We start from the raw sequence: 23,627 nt of genomic DNA, 5'->3' as shown, positions 1-23,627 counted from the left end.
CTAGATCATGCTGAAAGAATCCTCGAGATCTGTAAGGAAATTGAAATGAAAAAAAAAGAGAGCTTTCTTTTCTCGATTTTTGTTCTTTCTTTTTTCCGACGTAGTCATAAATTTGTGTTCAATTTTCTCGAAAATATCCATGGGAGTTTTTAAGGGCAGATAGTTTCCAAGGACGCACAGCAACGGCTTTTTACAGATTGCAGATGGCACAGCCATGTTCCCAGCCTGTCAATCAGATCCAAGCAGTCGGGTCCTACGTCCGTGCACTCCTCATCGTCCTCTGTTTCTAACAATAATTACATTTTATTACTAATTTTCTAATCAAAAGGTTAGCGTGCGTGTGTCAGAGCGAGAGAGAGAGAGAGAGAGAGAGAGAGAGAGAGAGAGAAAGAAAGAGAACGAGAGCAAGAGAGAGAGAGAGAGAGAGAGAAATATGATTAATTTTCTGCAAATACATGATTATTCCCTCCTAGAATTAGAATTAGAATTAAAACAGTAACAGGCAGTTATATAAAGACTTTGGTTAAATTAGTATAATATATATTAAATTAAGTAGTAATAGGAAATATGGGTATGTATCTGTGTCATTTGTAATTGTGAAAGTATGTAATGTATAAATCAAATCTTATCGATATTTGTATTAGTCGTTCATCCAGTTTACGTAGAAAGACATTCTCTCTGCTTTAATAGCGAATTGTATGAAGATCGTGAAGAAGATGTAAAATGATCGAGCTTATGGTCCGCATTTCTGCTCATGATTGATTACACGTTTAGTTATAACGTATATATTAAAGATACATTTTTTCAAATCCTTTTTCCATGGTTAAAATTTTATCTCGTTTAAAAATAAGATACCAAAAGAACCACGAGAAGTGATCACATAGATATAGAAATAATGAGAAACATAGATTTCAATATTAGAAAGACGAACGAAAGATAGAAAGAATTGAATTTTGTTTTCTTGTTGTCACACAGAATTCTCTTACCACGACTACCATTTTGTTGGCCATTTTGGAGGCCATTTTGAAGAACCAAAGTCGTCGGAGAAAATGACGTCACACTTGGCGTGGTCTTATGTTTGAACGGTATAATTTTCGGATAATTAACGTCGTTTGGATTATTGACAACTTTTGGCGTAGAATTGACGTTGTAATGGAAATTAAAATGATATCTGTTGCTTTTCTTGCTAGTCGTCGTAGTGCTTCGATTAACACTATTGCTGGTTTTTCCATAATTGTTACTGTTATTGTTATGATTATTTGTAATTTTATCATTAATGGCAAGTAGATTGTTGGCAGTCGTGTACGTGTATTTGTATACCGTTGATGTAGGTGTAAATTGACGTTTAACGTTTGTGGTTGTGGTTGTTGTTGTACTTGACGCCAATAAATTTGGAGTTATGTACGGAGAATATTTATTTTTAGATTTTGGTGATGTATATGTTGTTCCTTCCCATGGATACCTGTGTGGAATATTATTTCAATGTTACTCCATTAACCCTTTAAATGCATCCGCAATTTGTCCTTGCATTATAGATAGACGTACTAGTAAACTAGCAAATTGGGAAATTATGATTTAAAGGGTTAAATTACCTTCGATAAGTTGATTATAGTGATGATTATATAAGTGATAAATATTTGTACAAAGAGCAAAGTTACCTGTAATCCGTGCTATTATATTGTGCATATATTGGCCTGTTGTTTGCAGGGGGTCCAAAAGTACCGTCTCGGCGTACATACGTTGGAATATTTTGCGTGTAATCGGGTATTATATTTTCATGTTCGGCGACGCATTTCCCATTAAGACAATACTGAAAATCAATATAAAAATATGAATTATATATTTTTTCTTCGCGTTTCTGTATGTTTTTGTCTTACCTGACCGTCGCCACATGGAGAACCTTCGGCTGCGGGACGATATGCCACGCAATAACCGGAGCCAGCGTCGAAGCAGAATAATTGTGCACAAACTCTATCGTCTTTCTGGTCCCACCCCCCAACAAGAAATCAAATTTATCGTATAGAATATGTGCATACGTTGCGCATATGTTTCCAGATTACTTGAAAAATCACTTAGAAAATATTTTCATTGTTGTTACTTACGAAACAGGCACTAGTTCCCCGATCTTTACGGCACTGAGCATCCAACGAGAGCAATTTGCCTGGTAAGACTCTGGGTAGTGCTTCGTCTTCGTGAGGTGCATTGTACAAACACGTTGCAGTGTCCCCGCTGAAAAAAAAAACATCAACGTATCAATACTCAGTATTTATTAGTTCCTACGTAGAAATATGACGTACTTGAGAAAATGATGGAAGGACGAGACGCTGCAGTGAGACCATTTGAATCCCTTTTCGGTATGTCTGAGATCGCTCATGATATAACCATCTTCCCAACGACATTTCTCAGCCCCTGGTCCACCGAGATAACTCGGTGGTGGTGAACCATCGTGCACTGCGCCTAGTCTATTGTATACCACATGGTATTCACATTTATTATTTACATTTTAACAAGGAAATTTAATAATAAAAAACAAACTCACAAGTGACCAACTTCGTGGGCCGCCACTATAATTCCGCTGAAACCACCGGTGTCTTCGATGATAGCAACGGAGTTGACTTTTTCTAGACGTTTGTTAACCACACAGGCACCGCCGACGTACGCAAATCCTGCAGGATACGATTAATCGATTATTCAAACAAATATGTTCTTTGATATCCTTCCAGTTGGATCCTCGGATTAAAGATTAATGTTACTTTTAGATCCGTTAGAGAGTATCTTTAGTTATATTAATATAAAAGCTACTGGGGGTAGCTTTTCGGCTACTTTCTAGCAGGGTTACCAGAGCAGAGCGAGGGATCGTTACGACGATCAAACCCACCGCGTCAGGGTTTAGCATAACTAATTTGCCTTTGCATTAGAAACCTCGAGACGCGTTAATTGTTAATTATTACCCATGGAACAATGACAAAACGAATTCGTCCGAATCGCAGCGATCGTTCATTCCATTATTCGAAGCTAATTTATTCTAACGATAATCATGCAAACAGCTGTTAATAATCCTGATTAATACGAAGAAAAAGTATTTCTTCCTTCGAAATCACGAATCTCGTTAGATAATTTTCCTTTATCGCGTCTTCACATATGTATACCTATTTTATTTTATTTTCTACGTACAAAAAGAAGGAATTTTGATGAAATTTTTACATTTCTTCTCACCCTATATGTATATATATGTCAAACTTACCAAGAACAAACGGTTCCCATTAGTCGATAAATGCAGCCGACAAAACAATAGAAAGATGTATCATACAGCGATTAAATTCAACGAAATTACGTTAATTCGTAAGTTGTACATTTCAAAGGAAAAAACGACCGAGATGAATTTTCGATGCAGGCATAGACACACATATCGGATTGAAATAAAAGCAAAGTTCTGCAGAGAAGACATTTGTTTTTTCGAAATTTGTCACACGAAAAAAAAAAATAAGATTCTTATCATAAAAGAGAAAAGCAAAGAAACCAAGTATCTCTAAGGATGACAGAAACCATAATCAAGCTTTAGAACGAGGAACCGTAAAGAGAGAGAAAGAGAAGAAGAAGAAGAAGAAGAAGAAGAAGAAGAAGAAGAAAAAATACATTTCAAATAGCAAAAAATCTATTGTTTATGGTAGGTCGGGGGGTGGTTGGGAGTTGCCAGATGGCGATAAGAAAAATCAAAGAAGGAAACACATCGACCGCAAGACAACATACTTGAGATTTGTAATGAAAGTGTGGGCTGGTGGTGAATTTAGCTTTTAGGGTGGGAAAGAGGTTTTTGTCGAGAAGAGACTAGACAAAAGAGGTCTGCCATTTGGTTTTTATTTGGGTCGGCATTACTTCGAGAAACGTACCTGCGGTTCCTCTATTGCACACGTCATTCGCGTATTGCCTCCTGCACATATCTAATCTGTAATGTAACAACACACAAAGTTTGTCTTTACATGGTAAAGAAAAAAAAGTAATATACTTTTGTCGCAATGTTCTTTTTCGCTAGACGAGCAGATCTTTGATCTTAAATTAATTATTTGGGCCTTTGGAGATTTTTCATATTCATTTTATACTCTAACGAAGAGGGTGGGGGGGAGGACGGGGATAATTTGGACGGAAAGAAAAGTCTCGTGGCAGAAAGCAAAAGAGAAAAAGAGAGAGAGTGAGAGAGGTGTAGAGACAAATTCTGCAAATATGGTCGATGTTGAAGTCGAGGAAATATTTCAGTGTCCTTGAAGTTCATCTCGCTTTGTCCTGGCCTAAATTCTAAAAATGTTAGATTGTTAATGATTATTATTTTAATAGCCCTTTTTATTTTCTTTTTAACGAACATTTGAATTCATTCTAAGTTAGCTCGTGAAATTAAAAAGCATACTAACCCGATACGGCTAAATTAGGGTTTTGAATTTGTCACAATCAGAATCATAAACTTGTACGATAACGATTCATAATTTAGCTATGAATTTTCGAAGAAAAATTCGGTTAGTTTTGAAATATTGTTTCTTTTTCGACTCTATAGCATAATTATTAGCTACTTATTATAATACGTAATATATTATTTTGCTTTATCCTTCCCGAGATATATTTGAAATAAATACTAAACGATTCAAATGTTGTAAATTATAAATAGACAAATCCATCAAGATATCAATTTGTCGATACTCACAATTAGTTATTTAACAAAAGCAATGAAAATATTAAATGAAGCACCCCCTGTATATATATTACAACTACTCTTACTACAACTACTCTTGTCTACTTGTGGCATTTGATATTATAAAAAGCATCCAATTTTTGTTTAGCCTATCACGAATTTTCCTGAAGAGACATACTCTGTGTTCGTAAAGTCATTTGTTCTCTTGGAAAGAAAATGTTAAAAAACAAAAAAAATATTTCTTCTTGTAATAACTCTTGTTAAAACTTACAATTAATCGCTGGCACTATGTACAAAAGTTAAGACGACAAACGAGATAATATTATATAGTATAAGATAAGTTAAAAATAAATGAAGCGTGTTCGCTATGTAATAAACCATACCGGCAGTTCCCTTAGTGCAGCGGCCGCCTTTCCTACGACGGCACATATCATACCTGTTTTTCGAAATAAAAATCGGCAGTATGAAATCATAGGTAAGCTGTGAAGAATTTATTTTAGAGTCTCTATATATATATAAATATATTGATTCAATTGACTTATTTATGGATCTAATCATGAAACAAGCACAGTGCATTTTCTTCCTCTTCTTATCAAGTATTTATAAAATATGTAATATTTTGTGTCAATTATGCTTGTTTCAAGATCGAATTATTTCTATGTAATCGTAATCGATCGTAGAATTGTTTTCTTTGGTCCACCCGACGATTCGCATGAAAATTCAAATTACGTTATATATGCATCTCTTGTTTTTTTTTTTCTTTTTTTTTGTTTCTAGTGATATACGAAACGGTCACTCTTACTTCGTCACTGCTACGGCGATATCGTAGACGGGAAGTCTCCTTTCTCGGAAAAGGTATTTTCCCATGTCGGTAAGAGCAGCTGCCGAATCAATGGCGTCCCTTCCGACGCGATTTCTTTCCAAATATGGCGTAGCATCTCGACCCTAAACAATTTGTCAATTATTATTTTATTTCCCCCTCAGCGAATGATTATTATTTAACGAATGAATATATTCTCTTACTCTAGATATTATTATCCCGGCTATACTGATACGTATTTTTGGTCCTTTCAATAATTTATACCTTAGATCGACGCCATTCCAAAATGATACAAAGTACCTTTTTATCTGTACGTTGTCCCCACCGTGAAGTCTGCGAAATAATACATTTTTTTCTTTATCTTTATTTCCCCAATTTCATTATATTACTTCATTATTATTATTTCATTTAACCTGTATCCGTCGTAATCAACGATACAAAGAATTTCTGGATAAATGACATATGGAGCTTCTCGTTTGGACCTGTTACCCGAGGAACGTTTACTTCTGTACTTTTTGGCCAGGTGATCGGGCTCCATCAATGCTGAAAAAGGATGAGATCGTTTCCGGATTGTTTCATCGAAACTCGAGACAAATTACTAACCATAATCGCTGTATTCGTCGTCGAAGGGTTTACGAAACTTTTTATAGACAACGTGATGACTCGTAGATTTCAGATTGTTTCTCAGAAGAGTGGTAACATTTGGTAATAATTCAGGCTGCAGTAGACTCGTGCTTTTGCTCACGACTTCCTGGATAACTCGTTCGGGAAGCGGTCGTATCACCAGTTCTGAACCGATGTTGCCATCCTGGAACATCAGGAGTACTCTAATGCTATTAACCGTTTGCACTTTCTCGGTTACGTGCATTATTTGTTTTTTATCTTATATCAACCGATAGCTTTGCGCGCCCGGACTAACTAAGATAATGTCAATTCAAGAGAATGTCACCATTGATGACACAAAATCTTTTTTACATATTCTCTGGAAGTCATTTTCATATACGACGCGTACAAGTATTTAGATATGTTAACAGTGCAGTGACCTTATCAAGTTACTCAACGGCATAGTTCCAACGCGAACGTTTCAGCTGCAGTTGGAGAGTTCTATGTATATGTATGCATTTATATACTCGTATACATTGGTCAGATCAAAAGGGAAAGGGGAGTGAAAGCGAAAGGTCAGAAGACATGGGGTCACTTAGAACAACGCTTGTGAACGTTTCATTATATAACGGCGTACTAGAAGGTAGATATCTAACCACCCTGCTCGATCGAATTCGATTTGACATCTACCATAAATCTTTTCACTTTAGTGCCCAAAATATTGGCCTAAGCTTATTTTTCTTACATATTATATATATCGTATCTTTTTTCTTGCGTAATCGTTGTTCCTGTTCATTTCCTTTTTGGTAAATCGAGTTATCGCAATAAACTTGCTATGCGAAAGATCATCGTATTAATGAATGATAAAAAAGGGAAATGTCAAAATGGTCGTAACTAAGATCTTCCACTTAAAAGCGTAACTTGAGCCGATCTTATGGCAGTGTTGAGTAACATTTTCATCGATTCGGGATTCAATTTTGTATACTTAAGGGGTTAATGTTAATTGGACCGTACGATTGAACTAGAATTATGAAACGTTTGTAAGACAGTATCGAATGAATTCATCAATGATTTTGCTGAAAATAGTTTGTAGAAAAGTATTTCCTACGAATATCGTCCTACGCGTTTGCGTTCTATCGAGATTTCCTATTGATAAATTAAAAGACGACGAACTCTCTCGGTTCGAACGTGTGTGTGTGTGTTTCGACAATGAATTCATAAGTATCTTTACGATTGATCATTTTCATGTAAATTTGTGTTTGCGAGAATTGCTCTCGCTACCGTTACGAAAGACGAGAGTAAGTAACGGCGGGATGAGGAAAGGAGGAAAAGAAGAGGAGGACAGTGGGGTTGGAATAGGTAGCGTTACCAGTATAAATTGACTTCGCAATGGTTAGAAGAAGAAACCGTACATATACCGTGTAAATAAGGTTGCGAGAACACCGTTAAACCGTGTGAAAGTATCATCTATACACGAATGGCCTTTCCAGGATCGAGTACGAGTGACCCTTGTCTGCTAAACTTCCTAACTGACCAAAATTAATCACTTTTACAGTTGCAAATAAAGATAGTCTTTACGTAATAGCAAATCGGCTTTGTTGACTAAATGAAAAGTGCCTTGAATTGTGCCTTGATATCGCATGCCATGAATTTGTTGATAAAATGTCGAGAGTAGCGGGTACCCGCATTTTAATAATCATTTTCTAAGAGAACGTAAAAGCGTAATGGAATATTACGTTAGTCCATGCATTAGACAGCGGTCTTCTAATCGAGTTATCTCAAATACGTTAAATGCTTTCATAATACATATGCAAAGTTACAAAATCAAACAATACTTTTTGATGCCTCTTATTCGAAAAGAGATAAATAGATATAAATAGAGGTTCTAAAAGATTTCAAATATTAAATTCCTACCTATTATCAAGAATAGATGTTAGAATATATATTTATTCGAAGTAAACTCTAGACACGCATACCCGGTTGTTCGGGCTAAGAACAACGGCAATCGCAATTTGCCTCTTACTTTGTACTTACTAATCGTGTGTCGAGAAAAAAAAAATACCATAAAAACAGTTGCATTAGGATGAATCGCGGTATTGCTATAATTATGACACGGTAGCTGGGTAAGTCGTGCCAGTTGACGAAAGACGACGGGCCGTAATAATGGAACGGTGTCGAAAGAAACATTAAGAAAGAATGGCTTCTTACAACGAGCACTTTCCCATTCGCGTCTTGGTGCAGTAGAATCGACGCCATATTCCTTCTATCTTGATAGATGTCACCGATATCGATAACGGTATTGGTATCGGTATCGGTCTCGGTCTAAACAAAATTACAAAATAAAATAAATACAAATCAAGGTATTTCTTTTATCTCGTATTATATATTCATTTGAATACTTACGTCCAATACTCGTTCGTAACGAAGACCATCAGGATGGGAGTCGTTCTTCGTAACGGTCCACATCGGCAATCGATTAGGCGACAATAATCCTCTCGTTGGCTTTAACGATAGACTAATATCCGTCCCAAATGCCTTTAAATGTACCTCTGCTTTTTTTCCAGAACTTCTCTTATGTATCGAGTGCAACACCGGCACGATTTCATACGAGGGCACTGTGAAAACGTTATTTTCATTATTCAAAATACACACACAACTGCAAATTATGAATTTATTTTATCGACCGTTAATCATTCAACGACATATTTTGTTCTTTTTGTATATTTAATATACGAAGCTCTCTTATTAGAAATTCATTGCAGGGTGCTCGAAAAAGGAACAACAGAGAGAGGGAGAGAGAGAGAGAGAGAGAGAGAGAGACGACGCTGTATAAATATTCATCGGCCAATGAATCACAACCGTGAATTTGTATCGAACGACAGGTGAAAAATCGTAGAAAATTTGAACGTCGATAAAAGATTGTAGCGAATCGTCGAGCGAAGGAAAGAAACTTAATTGGACTTGTCTTTTCGAGGCTTGACTAAATTGGTATAAATATCTAGTCTATCTATCGTATTTTTATTTGTTTGATGTTGTCGTTACCAGATTCATGTCCCGTGTGAAACACCGATAACATCTCTTCCCTTGTCATGTGCTCGTGAATCTGGAAAAAAAAAGAAATAAATTTGATAGGAGTCGCGCAGGTACGTTTGTTCGTTTTGCGCACAATGCTTTCTAAATATTATTTCGAATCGAATAAAAAATCATATAAAGGAAAACAGAAAGAATAATATTTCCGAGAATCCATAGTCCGTGACGCGATCGCTCTTCGATTATGTAAATGACGTAAACGTAGGGACCCTTCGAAACCGGTAGTGTCGCAATTTCATTCTCTCTCCGAGAGTATAATAATACTCTCCTTGTTGGTGGAACATTTGAACTTTTTTTACTATTCCCACGATTACGTTGCGATTAAAGTTTTCCACGGTGTTATATTTCGATTTCGCTGTTATGTTACTTTGCGATTTCGCGAAATAGCAAATTCGCTATATTTAAGCGAATAGCTTTGCCGACAGTTGTCCGAGTCCGAGTTGATCGGTTATTGACCGAACGATAGACGAACGTTTTAGTAGTCGCTTCGTCGATCGTTATTACAGGCTTCTCCTTTTATGCCAATGTTTCGGACAACAACCGATAGTTACGTGCTCGTCATAAGGAAGTATTATATTCTTGCTCATTAGTTTGAACTTTTGTCGAAGTCATCGGCATTAATTTCTTCATTTTCAAGGCCAGACGAGTTTAGTTACAATTGTTTGATCCAAGTAAAGTCATGGAAACGAAGACATTTCTCTTGGTCGTTAGTTTCTCGGTCGTTAGTTTGACGGTCCTATGCCGCGGTATTATGGAGACCGTTGCCAGACGTTTGGAGAACTTTCCTACCCTCTTCATTCTCTTTAGCTTCACCGTAATGAGTGAAAGTTATCGACCTTAGAAGCCAAACGTTAATTGCACGCTTCATTTCTGCTGGCTACGACGACGTTTTTTAAATGTTAGATCCTACAAACCTTGACGAATAATTAAACAACTTTAGAATTAACATTTGTCGATAGATAACATTTTGTCATTGCGAAAGAAATATTAGGATTTTGTCAATCTTTCTTCCAATATTCTCTCCAGAGTTTATTAACTTGCAGTTTTGATTTTCCCATGAAATTTTATAAAAGGATATGAAAGAAAAAGATAATAGTAATTAACGAAGGAAGGATTAACGAAGAGATTGTAGCGTAACGAGAAGGAGGTAACTTGGAAATAAGTGAAATAATGACAATTAACGTCCGTTGGATCGCCTTCGTTCGCGTTGGTATTCATTTAGTAAAGATTAACGAGCAAGATGAGCTCTCTTCGTCTTTTTCGAAGATAAAGATGTATGTATGTAATTGCATGTGGGACCATGAACGTGTATATATATTTTATTACCTTGTGGCATCGTGCGAGTGGTAGAACGGCCATGCAGAGAAGGACAAGGGCGCGAATCATTTTGCGTGAAAATATTCCCGATTGGCCGCGTCACGTCGCTGAAACAAAAATAAACGAGAAACAAATATATATGAGCGTAAGTATCGTGTGTGTGTGTGTGTGTGTGTGTGCGCAAACAACACGACTAAACAATCAAATTTGTAGTATTTTTGAAGTTACGTAACGTGACGTATTATAATATCTCTATAAAATCAAATGAAATTGTCCAACGTGATCGAATTTAATCGATTTTTCTTAGCTTCTTTTTATTTTCCTATTAAATATTAGCTACGTTCGCGCTTTTTTATTCATTTATTTATAGTCGCGTTCAAATGTTTCTTACCGATTTCTAAATGTAGTGATTAATCGAGCGAAAATTTCTTTTCTACGAAATATAAAAATGAAAATTTGATCGAATTACGAGTATCGTAATAGAAATAATTCAAGAATTAGAGGGAATTTAGTGATTTGGAAAGGCGCAACCAAAGGCTCCTAGAGGGAAAAGGAAAAAAGACCATTGTTCTAACTTCTAATACAATTTTAATGTCTAGTCATGGAGTAATACGGTCGACCTTCTTTGACGAAAGGAAAGTCGCGTTTTATCGAGGTCATCGGGCAAAAACTTAAACTCCCACGAACGGGTTGGTTGATGGGGGTCTCTCATGTTATTATAATTGTAATATCATTTTAGATCAATTTTTCTCCTATTCTCCATAGTGAAAGTCATTAACAATAAGATAAGAAATTGCCGAGTAGGAAAAAACTTGCTTCTACGAACACCTGATATTCCTTTCTAATGTAAATTGTACGAAATATTTTTGTTAACAAGAGATTCGACCCGTTCGCCCTACACATTTTACATTTTTCTCCGAGTTTTACCATAACAGGGATGGGATAATTTCCTCATCGTGTCAACGTACAATTTTCCTTTTATCCGTTGGGAGATGAGATCTTCTACCTTTGCAATGGTCAACGAATCGAGGCCACCAAACCAAATTTGTAACAAACTCATTTATAAAATGTGCAAAGTTAATAACCCAAGGAGAAATGATTATAGTCTTTTACGAGTCTTTTCTAAAGTCTTTCCTTTGAAAAAAGTCAAGACCTTTTTGTCAATAATATCAGCAAAAATAAAGGTTTCTCTTTCTCTATCTCCATACGCAACCCCTCCCCCCCAAAAACTTTTCAAAGAAATATCAGAGATTGCAATGCTATAAATTGTGCATCTTTGCAATTTCTTTGAAAACTTTCGGCAAATATTTTTGATGAGAATGCCGAGGAATTACCAGCAATGGCGGATTTCCGGCTATGACGGTAACATATATAACGCATAAACGCAACGTAAGTGTATCTATGCATATGCCACGGTGTGTGTGTTATGTACGACAAGAGAAACACGAAAGCAAAGTTACGGAAACATTCTCATTAAAAAGGAAATCCATTACCAACAGGTTGTTTCACTTTCGTTCTTTCTTTTGTAAAAAAAAAAAAAAAAAARAAAWAAAAARAAAAGAAAGAAAAAAAAGAAGAAAAAAACAAGCAGGTAGAAGTTATTGAAGAAACCGAGAAAGAGAATCATGGTGTAACTTGTACGATCTCGAAAGTTTCTTCGCGTCTGATTGCATTTCGTAAGAAAATAGGTAAAAGAAGAAAAATCTTCTTTTTCTCGGTAGAGATTTTTGTAATATCCGCGATAAAGAATAAAAAAAGTTAAATCGAAAAGCGGATATCGAGCGATCGATCGAAAACGGAGACAAATCAAGGACGACGCTATCTCGCGAGAGAGATCGAAAGAGATGTAATCTCATAGCCTGACGCGTGTATTTACTGTACGCGCATGTATTTATAAAGAAATAAAAAAGCCCAAATACAAATGAAAAAGTACAAGATCGATAAGGTTTCTTTTGTTCGTAGATACAAAATGAAGGAGTTTATCGTCGAGGACAGCAGCTATGCCGAGCACCAATGACGTGTCCCTGAATAATAAAGGAACACGAGATCAATCCGAATCCGAGAAAGAAGCCTATCTCTTTCTTTATATATTTCTTTCCGAGTACATAGGTGTAATCACCATGTACGTGTAGGTGTACACCCAAGTATACGTATATCGAGCCAACAAAATGCACATCTCAGTTAGAAAATAATTGTTTATTAAGAATACGCGTACCTTCGAGCCGGATCTTTCGGATGGAATTTGGAACGAGATCACGTAACATATCCGCTTGCATTTCATGGGATATGAATCGATAGTCAATCGAAATACGAGCACAAATAATCGATGATGGGCGATTGTACATATGCAAGTGTGAAATACGTAAATGTTCTAATTGCTTTTTAACGTAAGATATAATGATCTTAAGGAAATGCACAAACGAAATGATACATTATTCATGATATTACATGTACCGCGTTGAAATCCTCGAGAGTGACCCTGACGATTGCGTTCCGAGGCTTCTAACGTTGAAAGCCGTAGGAGAATAATAGTTTACACAAATTGAGAGATGGTATATTAATATTAAAATCAATAAATACAACAGCTGATTACTCGCAACTGACTACTCGCAACTGACTACTCGCAGCTGACTACGCGCAGCGCTTGCCTAAGATTGAACGTTGTTTTTACGAATGAAACAACTACGATGCTTGAAATTCAGGTTTTAAAAAAAGGAACGGAGCTGGAGGGCAATTCCTGACGCGATAAAACGATCTAACGCGATCTCTTTCAGACGAAAATTAGTAAAACTTGTCACGAATATATACCTGCATACTTAACCAATACATCCTTATTCTTAGTTCCATAAAGAAACAACAATGCAGCCCTAATGATCTTGTCTTTGAAATGTCATGTTTTTTTTTTTCTAATTTACAATGTAATTAAGTACACAAAAAACTTTGAAAAGAAAGATTGGATTTATTATTACTCTCCGAGGAAAAAAATAGAAGAAGCTGGACGAGACGATCGTAAAACGCTACCAGCATAATTAGCATATTTCGTTAAAATATGTACGACACAATATTTAGGCGATATTCTCTCTAGGAAACCGGTTCCGATGGTACACATGTACGTACTTGCAAATTTTCCCTTTTTATCTCTTCTTTTGTCTGCCTTTCTTGTTTCAAATATCACTTTCGCACATTCGATGCTAACAATACTTTTGTTATCGTTAAATATCTAATAACGTCATTCATTATCTACACAGTACGATCATGCTTTAATGAATATTTGACAAATTTCAAATCACATTCGTCGATTTCCTAACGATTCAACAATTTTACAGATTATAAATACGTTTTATTAGCCTTCGATTAGATCATTATTGTCCATTGCTTTTACCTTACACTGACTTTCCCCCATTTCGTTTTCCATGTTTTTTATCGATAGTTGTAAAGAATAAAAAACGTTCTGTTGTAATTAAATTGATGTATAGCGATCGTTTCGATGGATCAATGGAGTTTGATGATCTTTCAAAATAAATTTCAAACAACTAATGGTTATAAATAGTTAGTTATTCTTGAACGATCTATGATCGTTAATGCGTTGTTGATGCACACACGATCGAAGTCAAATTTGAAATAAACTTCAATCGCTTGTATATTTTTTCTTTACGAATCTTTGATTCTCACGGTCCTCCCTAATTTAATTATTCGTCATTGACAAGAAAAGAATCGCAAAAAATTGATTCTACGAAACGAACGAGTTCTACGAACGAGTTCTACGAACCTGATCGTACCTGCGATTTCCGATGAAAACCACTGAAAAAAGACAAGTAAACGATGTGACTATCCTAAATAAATTATGCTAATATATCGAGTTTATCGAGACAAAATCTGTCTACTTTTGTCACGCAATTATTTAGAAATAAACAAACAGGAATTACATATCGATAGAGGGATACAAATGAATATTTTATTAGTCTAGTAAATGGAAAGTAACTAATTTTATAATGGAAATTCAATTCTTTTTGTATCGCGTTGCATTGTAAAATCTCCGCGTCGACGAATAAAAACGTTCCTATAGTAGACGAAATAAATCGAAACGTTTATTAACGCGTCATTAACTGTAAGGTTAACGGTTGAATTTTTTGGCATCGAAGCCTATTGATATTTCAAAATGTTGTCTCTCTTGCTTTAATCGACAATAAACTAGAAAAAAGGAAAAAAATAAGAAAGAGAAAAAAGAGAGAAATGTTGCATTATCGCAGCCAAGTGGTCACTTTAAAATAAATTAGCCGAGTTTATTAGTATAACGAGTTTAATGCGATAAGGATTTTTGTTGAAAATAAAAAAAATAAATGAAATTCCCACGCAAGGAAATGGGTAGAATAAAGGTGATGTTACAACTACTCTTGTAATTCGTACAATGTAATTTTATTAAAATGTTATATATGTATAATAAATACGTTTATCATCAAGCGAGTCCCGCATAAGTGAATTTTACATGTTGCATGGCATTGCATGTAACGATTACTACATGCACGCAACAATTACAGGTATCTAATGACAACCCTGTAGTTAGCATGATCTATGAACTATGCGATAAGAAGATGAAAATGAAGAAGAAGTCGAAGAGTCGACGATTAATCTTTAAAGTTACTTGCGCAATCCCGTGGAAGAAGATTATTAGCTAGCGAGAAAAGGTTAGCTAACTTTCTAACGCAAAATAGAGTCACGTGCATGCCAGTGTGTGTACAAATCGAAACCTTATCGAAATGTCTGAAGATGTTTCAACTTAATTACCTTATTTTTCTCACATCATTCTGGCCCAATATTTTCTTCCTATACAACATATTATTGATTAAGATTTCATGAAATTCTATACGTAGAGCTTATTTAACTGATGCGAAACCGTTGATCTAGATCGACCGCTATGATGTCTATCATACGTGGAAATTGGAATTATTTACGGTTTCATTGATAAGTTGCAGATAAATATAGATCTCCCGTTGTTCTATCCGCTCTGATAATTCGATCGTTGAAGAAGCTTTTCTTTTCCTAATCCATTCATCGCGTCGTATCGGTTCACGGGATCAACTTTGCGGTGACCACAATGGTTCTGTTGCGATGGCACCAACCTTGACCCGTATCGAACTAGACCGATCCTAAAGTAGGTTCGTGTATTCACATTTCGAAATGATCGACCCAACACAAATTTCACTTCGACCGTGACTCGGGTCGGAAAGTGATATGAATGAGGTTCTTTCTATCTGTCCGAGTCTGCCTGTGCATCAACAATTACCTTATTGTAACTTATTCAAGAACAAATCTAATGAACAATCAAAATGACGAATCAATATTTGCATTGTGCAAACGAGACGTCCCTACGTTCCTGGATGATTTCGTTTACAGCTAAATAAATAATTACGAATGATTATTAATATCACACAATTTGCAAAATACTTTCTGTATAGGATTTATTATTTTACTTATTTTTTCTTTTTATATCGGAATATCGGAATTCTTTTAGACAAAAGGTAGTACACAGTTGCCGTATTGGCTCATTTGAATGGATATCACAGCTTACCACCGACGTGCACGGCGGTAAAGGTTCTCAACCTTGACCTATATACATCTGTGTGTGTGTGTGTGTGTGTGTGGTTAAGATGCCTTTATGATGAATTTACGATCGAGTGTGAGTCTACAAAATTATATATAATAATTAATAAAGATTTAAAAAAAAGATGCTCATAGATATATGCAAATAAATGATTCGTTATGCAAGCATATAACTTTAATCTCAACTTCTTTCTCGAGTTCTTAGTATGAGTTGACTTTTCCTCTGGTACTCGATTTCTTTTTTTCGTCGTATCTCTCTTTCTCTCTCTTCTTCCTATTAGATTTGTCGCGTTAATGCAGTTATTTATTCTCTCGAGGTTAATTTACAAGGTGTTATTAATTAATTAGTCTCATGTCAGATAGAGAAAATATAAATGTAGCGCAAATGAAATGTTATTGCCTTCCATCGTCGTTCAAATTGTTACGTCAAATCGTTAAGAGGGTGGGCCAAAAGTACATAGAAGAAACAAATCTTTATCTTAGGTTTGGTATAAAAAATGGTAGTGACCTTGACACGTACCCTCTTTGAAGTGGGGAGGATTTGCACGCGAGTAGCGTACTAAACTACTGGGAACGCTCTTACTCCTTTTAATTCCTCGCACACGATCGCACATACGTTAGTTTCTTTAAAAAAAAAAGAAAAAAAGAAAAAAAATAAATAAATAAACTTAATAAATAGCCTGATTGGCTGCAAATCCATTGGAGAGAAAAATGTATAAATTAAAGAAAATATATAATTGTTCTATAACTACTCTGTAATTGATAATAACTAAATAATTAATTAACATAATTATTTTTATTCGTGTTATTTTCGATCATAGGGGGACCATAAAAAACGGATACGTATATATATTTCGGTTGCATTTGAACGCTCTTTGGTAGAACGTTATCGATTCGCCGTATCAACAAAATTATGCTCACGAATCACGTGCTATTCGAAAATATTCTCCTTGCGCGTGCACTTGACACGGAAACGGATTTTAAAACGATTGCGTTGCAATAAAATACTCCCCGACGACGATGACTCGAGAAAATTTGAATTTTCTTTGTTTCAAATGACAATTTATGATAATAAATGATTGTTAATAACATCATATTTAGTAAATATAACAAACACGCATGAACATTTCTACACATGATTTCATTGTAAGAAATTATTTAGCAAAATATTTAGTATAGTTCAACAATTATTTCATCGATCTAATCGTTAAAGAAACGTTCAAGAGAATTTGTTTAATAACAGTATCTTAGCATCTATTTTTCTTGTTTAATTGTCTTATTTGTCTAATTGTCGATACTTATGCAAATTCGACACTTACAATTTTCTAAAAGAGATCAACGATGACAATAACGATAATAACGTCGTTCTGTCTTGGCAAGTATTTACTTTCCTAATGAATTATGTATGAGTGGGCGGACGTGGAAGTAGAGATCCAATTAGATAGACATTTTATTTCGTCCTCGTTTGCTCATATTTTCAGTTATTACAATCATGAAAACGAAAGAGATAGGGATTCGTCGAAGAATTGAAAATGGCACCCCGAGAGAGGAATGAACGTTAAAAAGAAAAAAAAATGTCGTCTGGGTGCGCCTTGCATTGTGCTGCCGGCATGTATGCATGCGAGTAGAGACCGTTCAGTTGTCTTATTCGATTGAAATGCGAACAAGAAGAAAGAAATAAGTAAAGGAACTTGGCGAGTAAACTAGCCAGTCTGCAACGACCAATATCGTCCAATCGAATCGAGGAGAATCGAATCGAGTGGAATGGAATGAAACTGAACGGAATGGCAGGAGTGTTACAAAATATCAGCTTTCACCGTATCACCGGTACACGAAGGCAAACGTAGCAAAAGCACGTTTGCAGCGAAACGAGTTATTCGTCTCTCTCCTCGAATTCATCCGTTCGGAAAGAACTTCTCCAACTCTATCTCGGGTTAGTTGTCCTTTTCTAACAGTTCTTACGCGTATAAATAACATTCGCTGATCGATTTATTCATTTTTAATGGCGTGACTTAAGAGATAACGATCATGACAGTACATTGCTCGACTGGTTCCACGCTAAAGGGTTAACTATCGCAGTTGACGATAATTCCCTAATCCTTTCTAACAAAGAGAGAGAGAGAGAGAGAGAGAGAGAGAGAGAGAGAGAGAGAGAACGAGAGAGAGATGGCTACTTTTAGAATGGTCGTTCCAAAGCCACCTACGTTCACGTGGACCACCACGTGAGATCAAACGAGGAGACTGGAGAGCTCAATGCTACAAGATTGAAAGTTAACTTTTTCCTCCTTTCATTTCTTCTTCTTCCACTACTTATCTACTATAACCTGTGTCTATTATAATTTACGTTTCTTGACAAATGTTCCTTTGCATTCGACCATATTGAAAAAACAAGTTGTCTCGTTGTCGGTATCAAGCGTGGATCATATATGTACCATGGTGCCGATCGTACGCTCGATGATTGCAAAAGTGAATTGACGATTTCTTTAACGTCGAAAGTCTTTCGACGACTCTCACCGTATTTCTAAGAACCATTTGATTTCTCAAAATTGTCTCGACATTTTTTTCGACCAATTATTATTATCGATAACGTCTGATCATTTCTCCCAGCATGCACCATAATCGGTATCGTATCGAAGGAGGCATTCCAACGCGAGTTGCGAGTTCAACAAAACTCCTTGTATATGCATGCATGTATGTCGACGACAAATGCGTTCACTCGCGCTTAGGCTTGTTTTCTGCATAGCAGATACTGTAACTAACGTGTTCGAAAGTTTTCGTCGAGAACACGTTCAACGACCGATCGTCAACTTTGATGTATCATAGGAAATAATAATCGTTCGTAACTATATGTGATGCACGCTCGTCATTACTCTTTTTTTTTCTTTTTTTTTTTTCTTTTTTTTTCTTTTTTTTTCTTTTTTTTTTTCTATTTGGACTTACAATTAAACGGCGTTCACTTCCGAGAGATTCGATCATGCTTGAAAAATTTACGATCGCTTCCTTGTTCCTTTTAACCTTTAAATCGACATGTAAGAATTTATAAGCACATATTTTTCTGGATTTTTAATCAAAGTTAAAAAACTTGTTAAAAAGGAACGCTTTCACGCGCACGAACAAAACTATTACTGTGTGTGATTGTATAAGGAAATATTCTCTCTATCTCGGTATTAGAGAATTTCCTTCCGTCTCGAGTGTCGCTCCATTTCCACTTCTCTCTATTTATACTTGATTCCTTCTTTCGAGTAATTCAATTTGAAGACATTTTTCGATTGCTGCCAAAAAGAGGGATCTCGCTGTTAAGTAACTTTCACGAACAACCCGGAGAAAAGTGGCGATCTTTCGATGAGCATTCACGGTGAATAGTTCAAGTGCAAAGTGGGACAAAGAGACGGCTTCGTTTTCTCGTATTTTTCAAATAAAATTAACTTACTACCGAATCGTTCAATTAAAACTTCTTCCCATATACAATGTTACAAGTGGAAACAAAAGCGAATATAAATTGAAAACAAATACAAATGTAATACTGTATCTTTTTATTCGAGGAAGTGTAAGTCATCGAAACCGAGAGTTTTAGCTTATCCATTTGAAACGGCATGCTATATACGTACAAGCTACATCTCTCGCTCTCTCGCTCCACTCTCTTTCAAGGAAAGTGTAACAACGGCCTGTTCGACGTTCAACAGAGAAATGAAAGTGGTAGAGCTTCGACTGTGTCCCGATAAACCAAACTCGGTAAATTTGTAGTCGTCGACTAACGTACTTTTCATTTGATACATACATGCATACGTATATAGTGAACATTTGTTAAGAAATACATTATGGTAGATGGTAGATTTGACAATACTGAACGTTTATGGAACGTAGAGAATTTTCATTGAAATTCTCTTCATTAATTTCCCATTTTGAGCAGCCATTTTTCTTTCCCTCTTATTTTTCTTCAATTAACGTACGTATGGCGAAGACGTCGAAAGGAAGAAAAATAAATACTGGAATGTGGAATCTTTAAAGCTGACGATAAAATATATAAACGACGGACATTTGCTGTATGAACTGTACTTAAACGTGATCGTGGCACTTTCACTGCGAATTCAAGCTATGGTGGTCGCCATTCGTTGGCTTTATTTAATCATAATAATGGCAATAATGATTAGTCGAATATTCGTCGAATATATTTTCGTCAACGTTTCGTCATAATATATATATACAAATATGTTTATTATATTTTATTCAGGCTTATCGAATGGCAGACATTTGTTTCGAAGCAATAATTAATAAGAAATAAATATTACAAATAATTTTCATTTGTTCCTCATTTTTAAACACTTTTGTTCGATATACATAGATAAAAGAAAAGGTCAAAACACTTACGTCATTTATGTTTGGTCAGAACGAAGATGGTTCGATTGGTTGTATGGTTTTTGACGGTCCTCATGTTTCCATTATTACGTTGATTGAAATCTTCGACATCGTCGACGACGAGGCGACGACGACGACGACGACGACGACAACGACGACGACGACGACGACGACGACGGCTGCAACGTCGACGAAAACTTGCACGTAAAATATATACGCGTATTTTCTTTAGCAACACTCGTAATTAACAAAATAGTATCAAACGAGATTGATGCAAAATCAAAATACAAAAATGACAAATTTCCCTTTATTTAATTCTCTTTTCTTCTAATTGTTTTTCCACTAAATATTGAAATTTCACTAAACACAAAAAAGAAACACAAATATGATCCAGTCGTATCTTGTCAAGGAATTCCTGGCTGATTTTTCAAAAAGATGTCATCAAAATAATGTTCCTTTTAATAGGTAGAACGGAAACAACAAAAACAAGAGAAATGGAAAGATTGAAAAAGTACCTAAGTAAAGATGAAATTTTTCAAATCATATTAGATACTTTAGTCCAATCCTATTTTCATATCAAAATCATTCTACTTTTTCTTTATAGAAATGTAATATTTTCAATACAAAGCAAAAGTTAGTTTTATTAATATTTTTCCGAAAAAGATTAATAATTTGTTTTGAAATCGGGTGGAGAACACGCTCGCAAACTCGTCCTCCTAGTTACACAAACCCGGACGACAGCCACAAATAGAATAAGTTGTATGCCTTTTAGACGTTGAAAAAAAGGGGGAAAGAAAAGGATTGAAGCTGAAAAAGCTGTAGTCTTTATAAGTACACCTTATTACCGTCTCGTGGTAGATCATGCGTGCTCATTAGAGGAGATTTAACGAACGTTTCGCGATATCGACGCGAAATAAATCATTACATTTCGCTCTCCGTTATTTCTTCCCTCTTTTTTTCTCGTCAATAGAAATTAGCGGAGAGAAACCGATAGAGAAAGAAAATAAAAACAAATGTTATTTGTTATTCGAAGCGCGATAATTACATCTTACAATTAGATCGAGCAAGTACAAGGAACGCTTCTTCCTGATAAAGCGACACGCGCCATGACTATATATTATATGGCTCACCATAATATCTAACACGGAATTATTTTTGAAAGAAGATTTTTAACAAAAGTTATAACTTTCTTCTATTCGAGATAAAACATATACGGCTCGCAATAGGATAGTTCGGGTCTCGCGAGGCATTCAAATCACCGAAACTAATAAACTCCTTCTAATTCACCTTTTTCTTCGTCGCTCAAAGTAACTTCGAATAGAAATTATATAGAAAATAAAAATAACTCCTTTTCCTAATATTTCATTAATCTCATTAGAAATACGCATTGTGTGTGATAATATAATACAAAATAAATGTGTTCATAGATAAAATGGTAACACGAGTAAATATATATGTGTGTATAATATTAAATGAAATAATATAAAAGAATGTGTGATATCATTTTCATTAACAATACTCTCTTCTTCTCCCTTGTACACACCTCAACGTCGAGAAAGATACCTTGTCTTAGATCAAAACTCAAAACTCCGAACTCGAAATGAAAAAACAAACTCAACGAACCGGTAAAATTCACTAAAAACTGGACAATACTCGACAAAATAATAATATCAAATTTGTAGGAGAAAGGAAGGAAAGGAATCGGCGTAGTCAGTTAGGAAGAAGGAGGAGGACGACGACTGCCGGATCGATTCTCGAACATATCTCTATCCGGCGGTCTCCGAAACACTGACTTGAACGTCGCGTTTGCGCTTAGGTTGCGCTTCGGTTGCGCTTCGATTGCGCTTGCGAGCAACGCGCTTGCGAGCAACGCGCTTGCGAGCAACGCACTATATCCATCTAACTAATCAAATACCCTTTATCCTTTATCTACATTCTTTTATTAAATATATTATTTCCAAACGTTGTCCACCTAATCAATACAATTTTAGATTATAACGTTCTCATTAGACATTTTTATGTAATTGTTTAATCTATTTGATTGACGCATCGCGCGACGACTCGCGATTGCCACTCAATTCTAATTTCGTTTCACAAAAATGTCACACAAAACAACAATATATCAAATGTTCAAACGTTTAATTATGTGTGAAATCATTTATAGGTTGAAAAAATAGTTTAAACGGAGTTTATACGACTTTCTACAACTTTCCAAGATATTCCGGTTTGAATAGAAGACGTTTACGTTAACCCACTAACCCCTATATAATTTCATTCCAATTGACTCCTACCCTAAATATTGCGAATTATGAATGGAAATATTTCGAAGGTGATGTCTCCTCAACGAAAAGACTCGCAGAGACTCGAAGAGTCTTTTATTCTCCATTTGTTTCAACATACCAATCAGATTGTTAATAATTTGTTCATATTTGCCTTTGCCTTCCGTTCGTTGGTATCTTAATGAAAACGCAAGTCAAATTTGATTTATCTGATTTGGAATGTAGGCAAGGATGTACGAAATAGATGATTCGATTGATAAATCAAGAGTTAGGATTGACTAGAGCGCTTGGTCACGCAAAGTTTAGACACACTTCCGGTCGAACGGCATGCAATTTCTTTCCCGCAATCGTTTCCTCTTAGAAAATCCGAGCTAGTAAGAAGGTGTATAGATTGCACCGTGCACCGACGACGTTGACATATAATAAACAATATTTATAACTAATTACTTAAATATGAAATAAAATTTCATATTTTCTTTCGAAGACGACTTTTTTTTCTAAAGAAGGGATAGATAATGAAACATTTGAACAGCACTTACGTATAGTTAGATATATGTGTAAGTGGGAATGAAATCTATCAGACTTAGGTTGTCGATTATTTCCAGTTTCCCGTTTACTACTACTTCTTCCCTTCCCTCACCCTATTAATCTTTTCATCTCGCTTTAACCAACAACTATTCCAGTATACCAAGTTCTTTGCTCCTGTGTCTCTTGAGAGGGAAAGTATTTTATAGCACGGTTCGCTTAACAAGAGAAAGGGGACACGGTTCGCTCCTAATTTCTGCTTTAAATCGGTATACAACCTATATATGTACGTGTACCTACCTACCTACGTATGCATCTATAGCTTTTATTTAACTACCAAAGCCGTGCGCTGGCT

The 23,627-nt window shown here is 35.6% G+C and overlaps 1 protein-coding gene across 10 annotated transcripts; it reads right to left on the bottom strand.

Annotated features, from left to right (window-relative positions):
- Positions 1 to 63: 63 nt before the first annotated feature.
- Positions 64 to 22,268, bottom strand: LOC106791092 (venom metalloproteinase 3). Of its 10 annotated transcripts, none has more exons than XM_014756466.1 (18): positions 22,012 to 22,268; positions 20,481 to 20,923; positions 10,521 to 10,618; positions 9,147 to 9,207; positions 8,508 to 8,719; positions 8,313 to 8,426; positions 6,105 to 6,309; positions 5,915 to 6,044; positions 5,705 to 5,834; positions 5,484 to 5,626; positions 3,891 to 3,946; positions 2,540 to 2,666; positions 2,298 to 2,462; positions 2,103 to 2,229; positions 1,878 to 1,982; positions 1,659 to 1,810; positions 987 to 1,462; positions 64 to 286 (listed from the first exon to the last, which is right to left on the bottom strand). In XM_014756466.1, exons 3-18 carry the CDS (start codon positions 10,578 to 10,580, stop codon positions 150 to 152), a joined length of 2,400 nt encoding a protein of 799 aa, XP_014611952.1. In that variant the 5' UTR covers positions 10,581 to 10,618; positions 20,481 to 20,923; positions 22,012 to 22,268; the 3' UTR covers positions 64 to 149. The 10 variants fall into 10 exon arrangements, with proteins under 10 accessions (XP_014611952.1, XP_014611957.1, XP_014611951.1 ...); XM_014756471.1 differs by lacking the exon at positions 3,891 to 3,946 and adding an exon at positions 5,065 to 5,117 and having other exon boundaries at positions 20,481 to 20,887; XM_014756465.1 differs by having other exon boundaries at positions 20,481 to 20,887.
- Between the last annotated feature and the right edge of the window lie 1,359 nt (positions 22,269 to 23,627).

This window comes from Polistes canadensis, unplaced genomic scaffold (genome assembly GCF_001313835.1).
Source record: "Polistes canadensis isolate GaletaPanama2010 unplaced genomic scaffold, ASM131383v1 scaffold_285, whole genome shotgun sequence".
Classification (NCBI taxonomy): Eukaryota; Metazoa; Arthropoda; class Insecta; order Hymenoptera; family Vespidae; genus Polistes; species Polistes canadensis.
The sequence above is the reverse complement of the archived record's forward strand: the minus strand, read 5'-3'. Positions and strand labels throughout refer to the sequence as shown.

Bases quoted from the DNA above. Each gene is read 5' to 3' on its own strand.
- LOC106791092 (XM_014756466.1), bottom strand. From the start codon at position 10,580: ATGATTCGCGCCCTTGTCCTTCTCTGCATGGCCGTTCTACCACTCGCA. The intron at 9,208-10,520 runs GTAATAAAATAT...TTTTTTTTCCAG, and splicing joins CACTCGCACGATGCCACAAG to ATTCACGAGCACATGACAAG. The intron at 8,720-9,146 runs GTAACGACAACA...ACGTTTTCACAG, and splicing joins TCACACGGGACATGAATCTG to TGCCCTCGTATGAAATCGTG.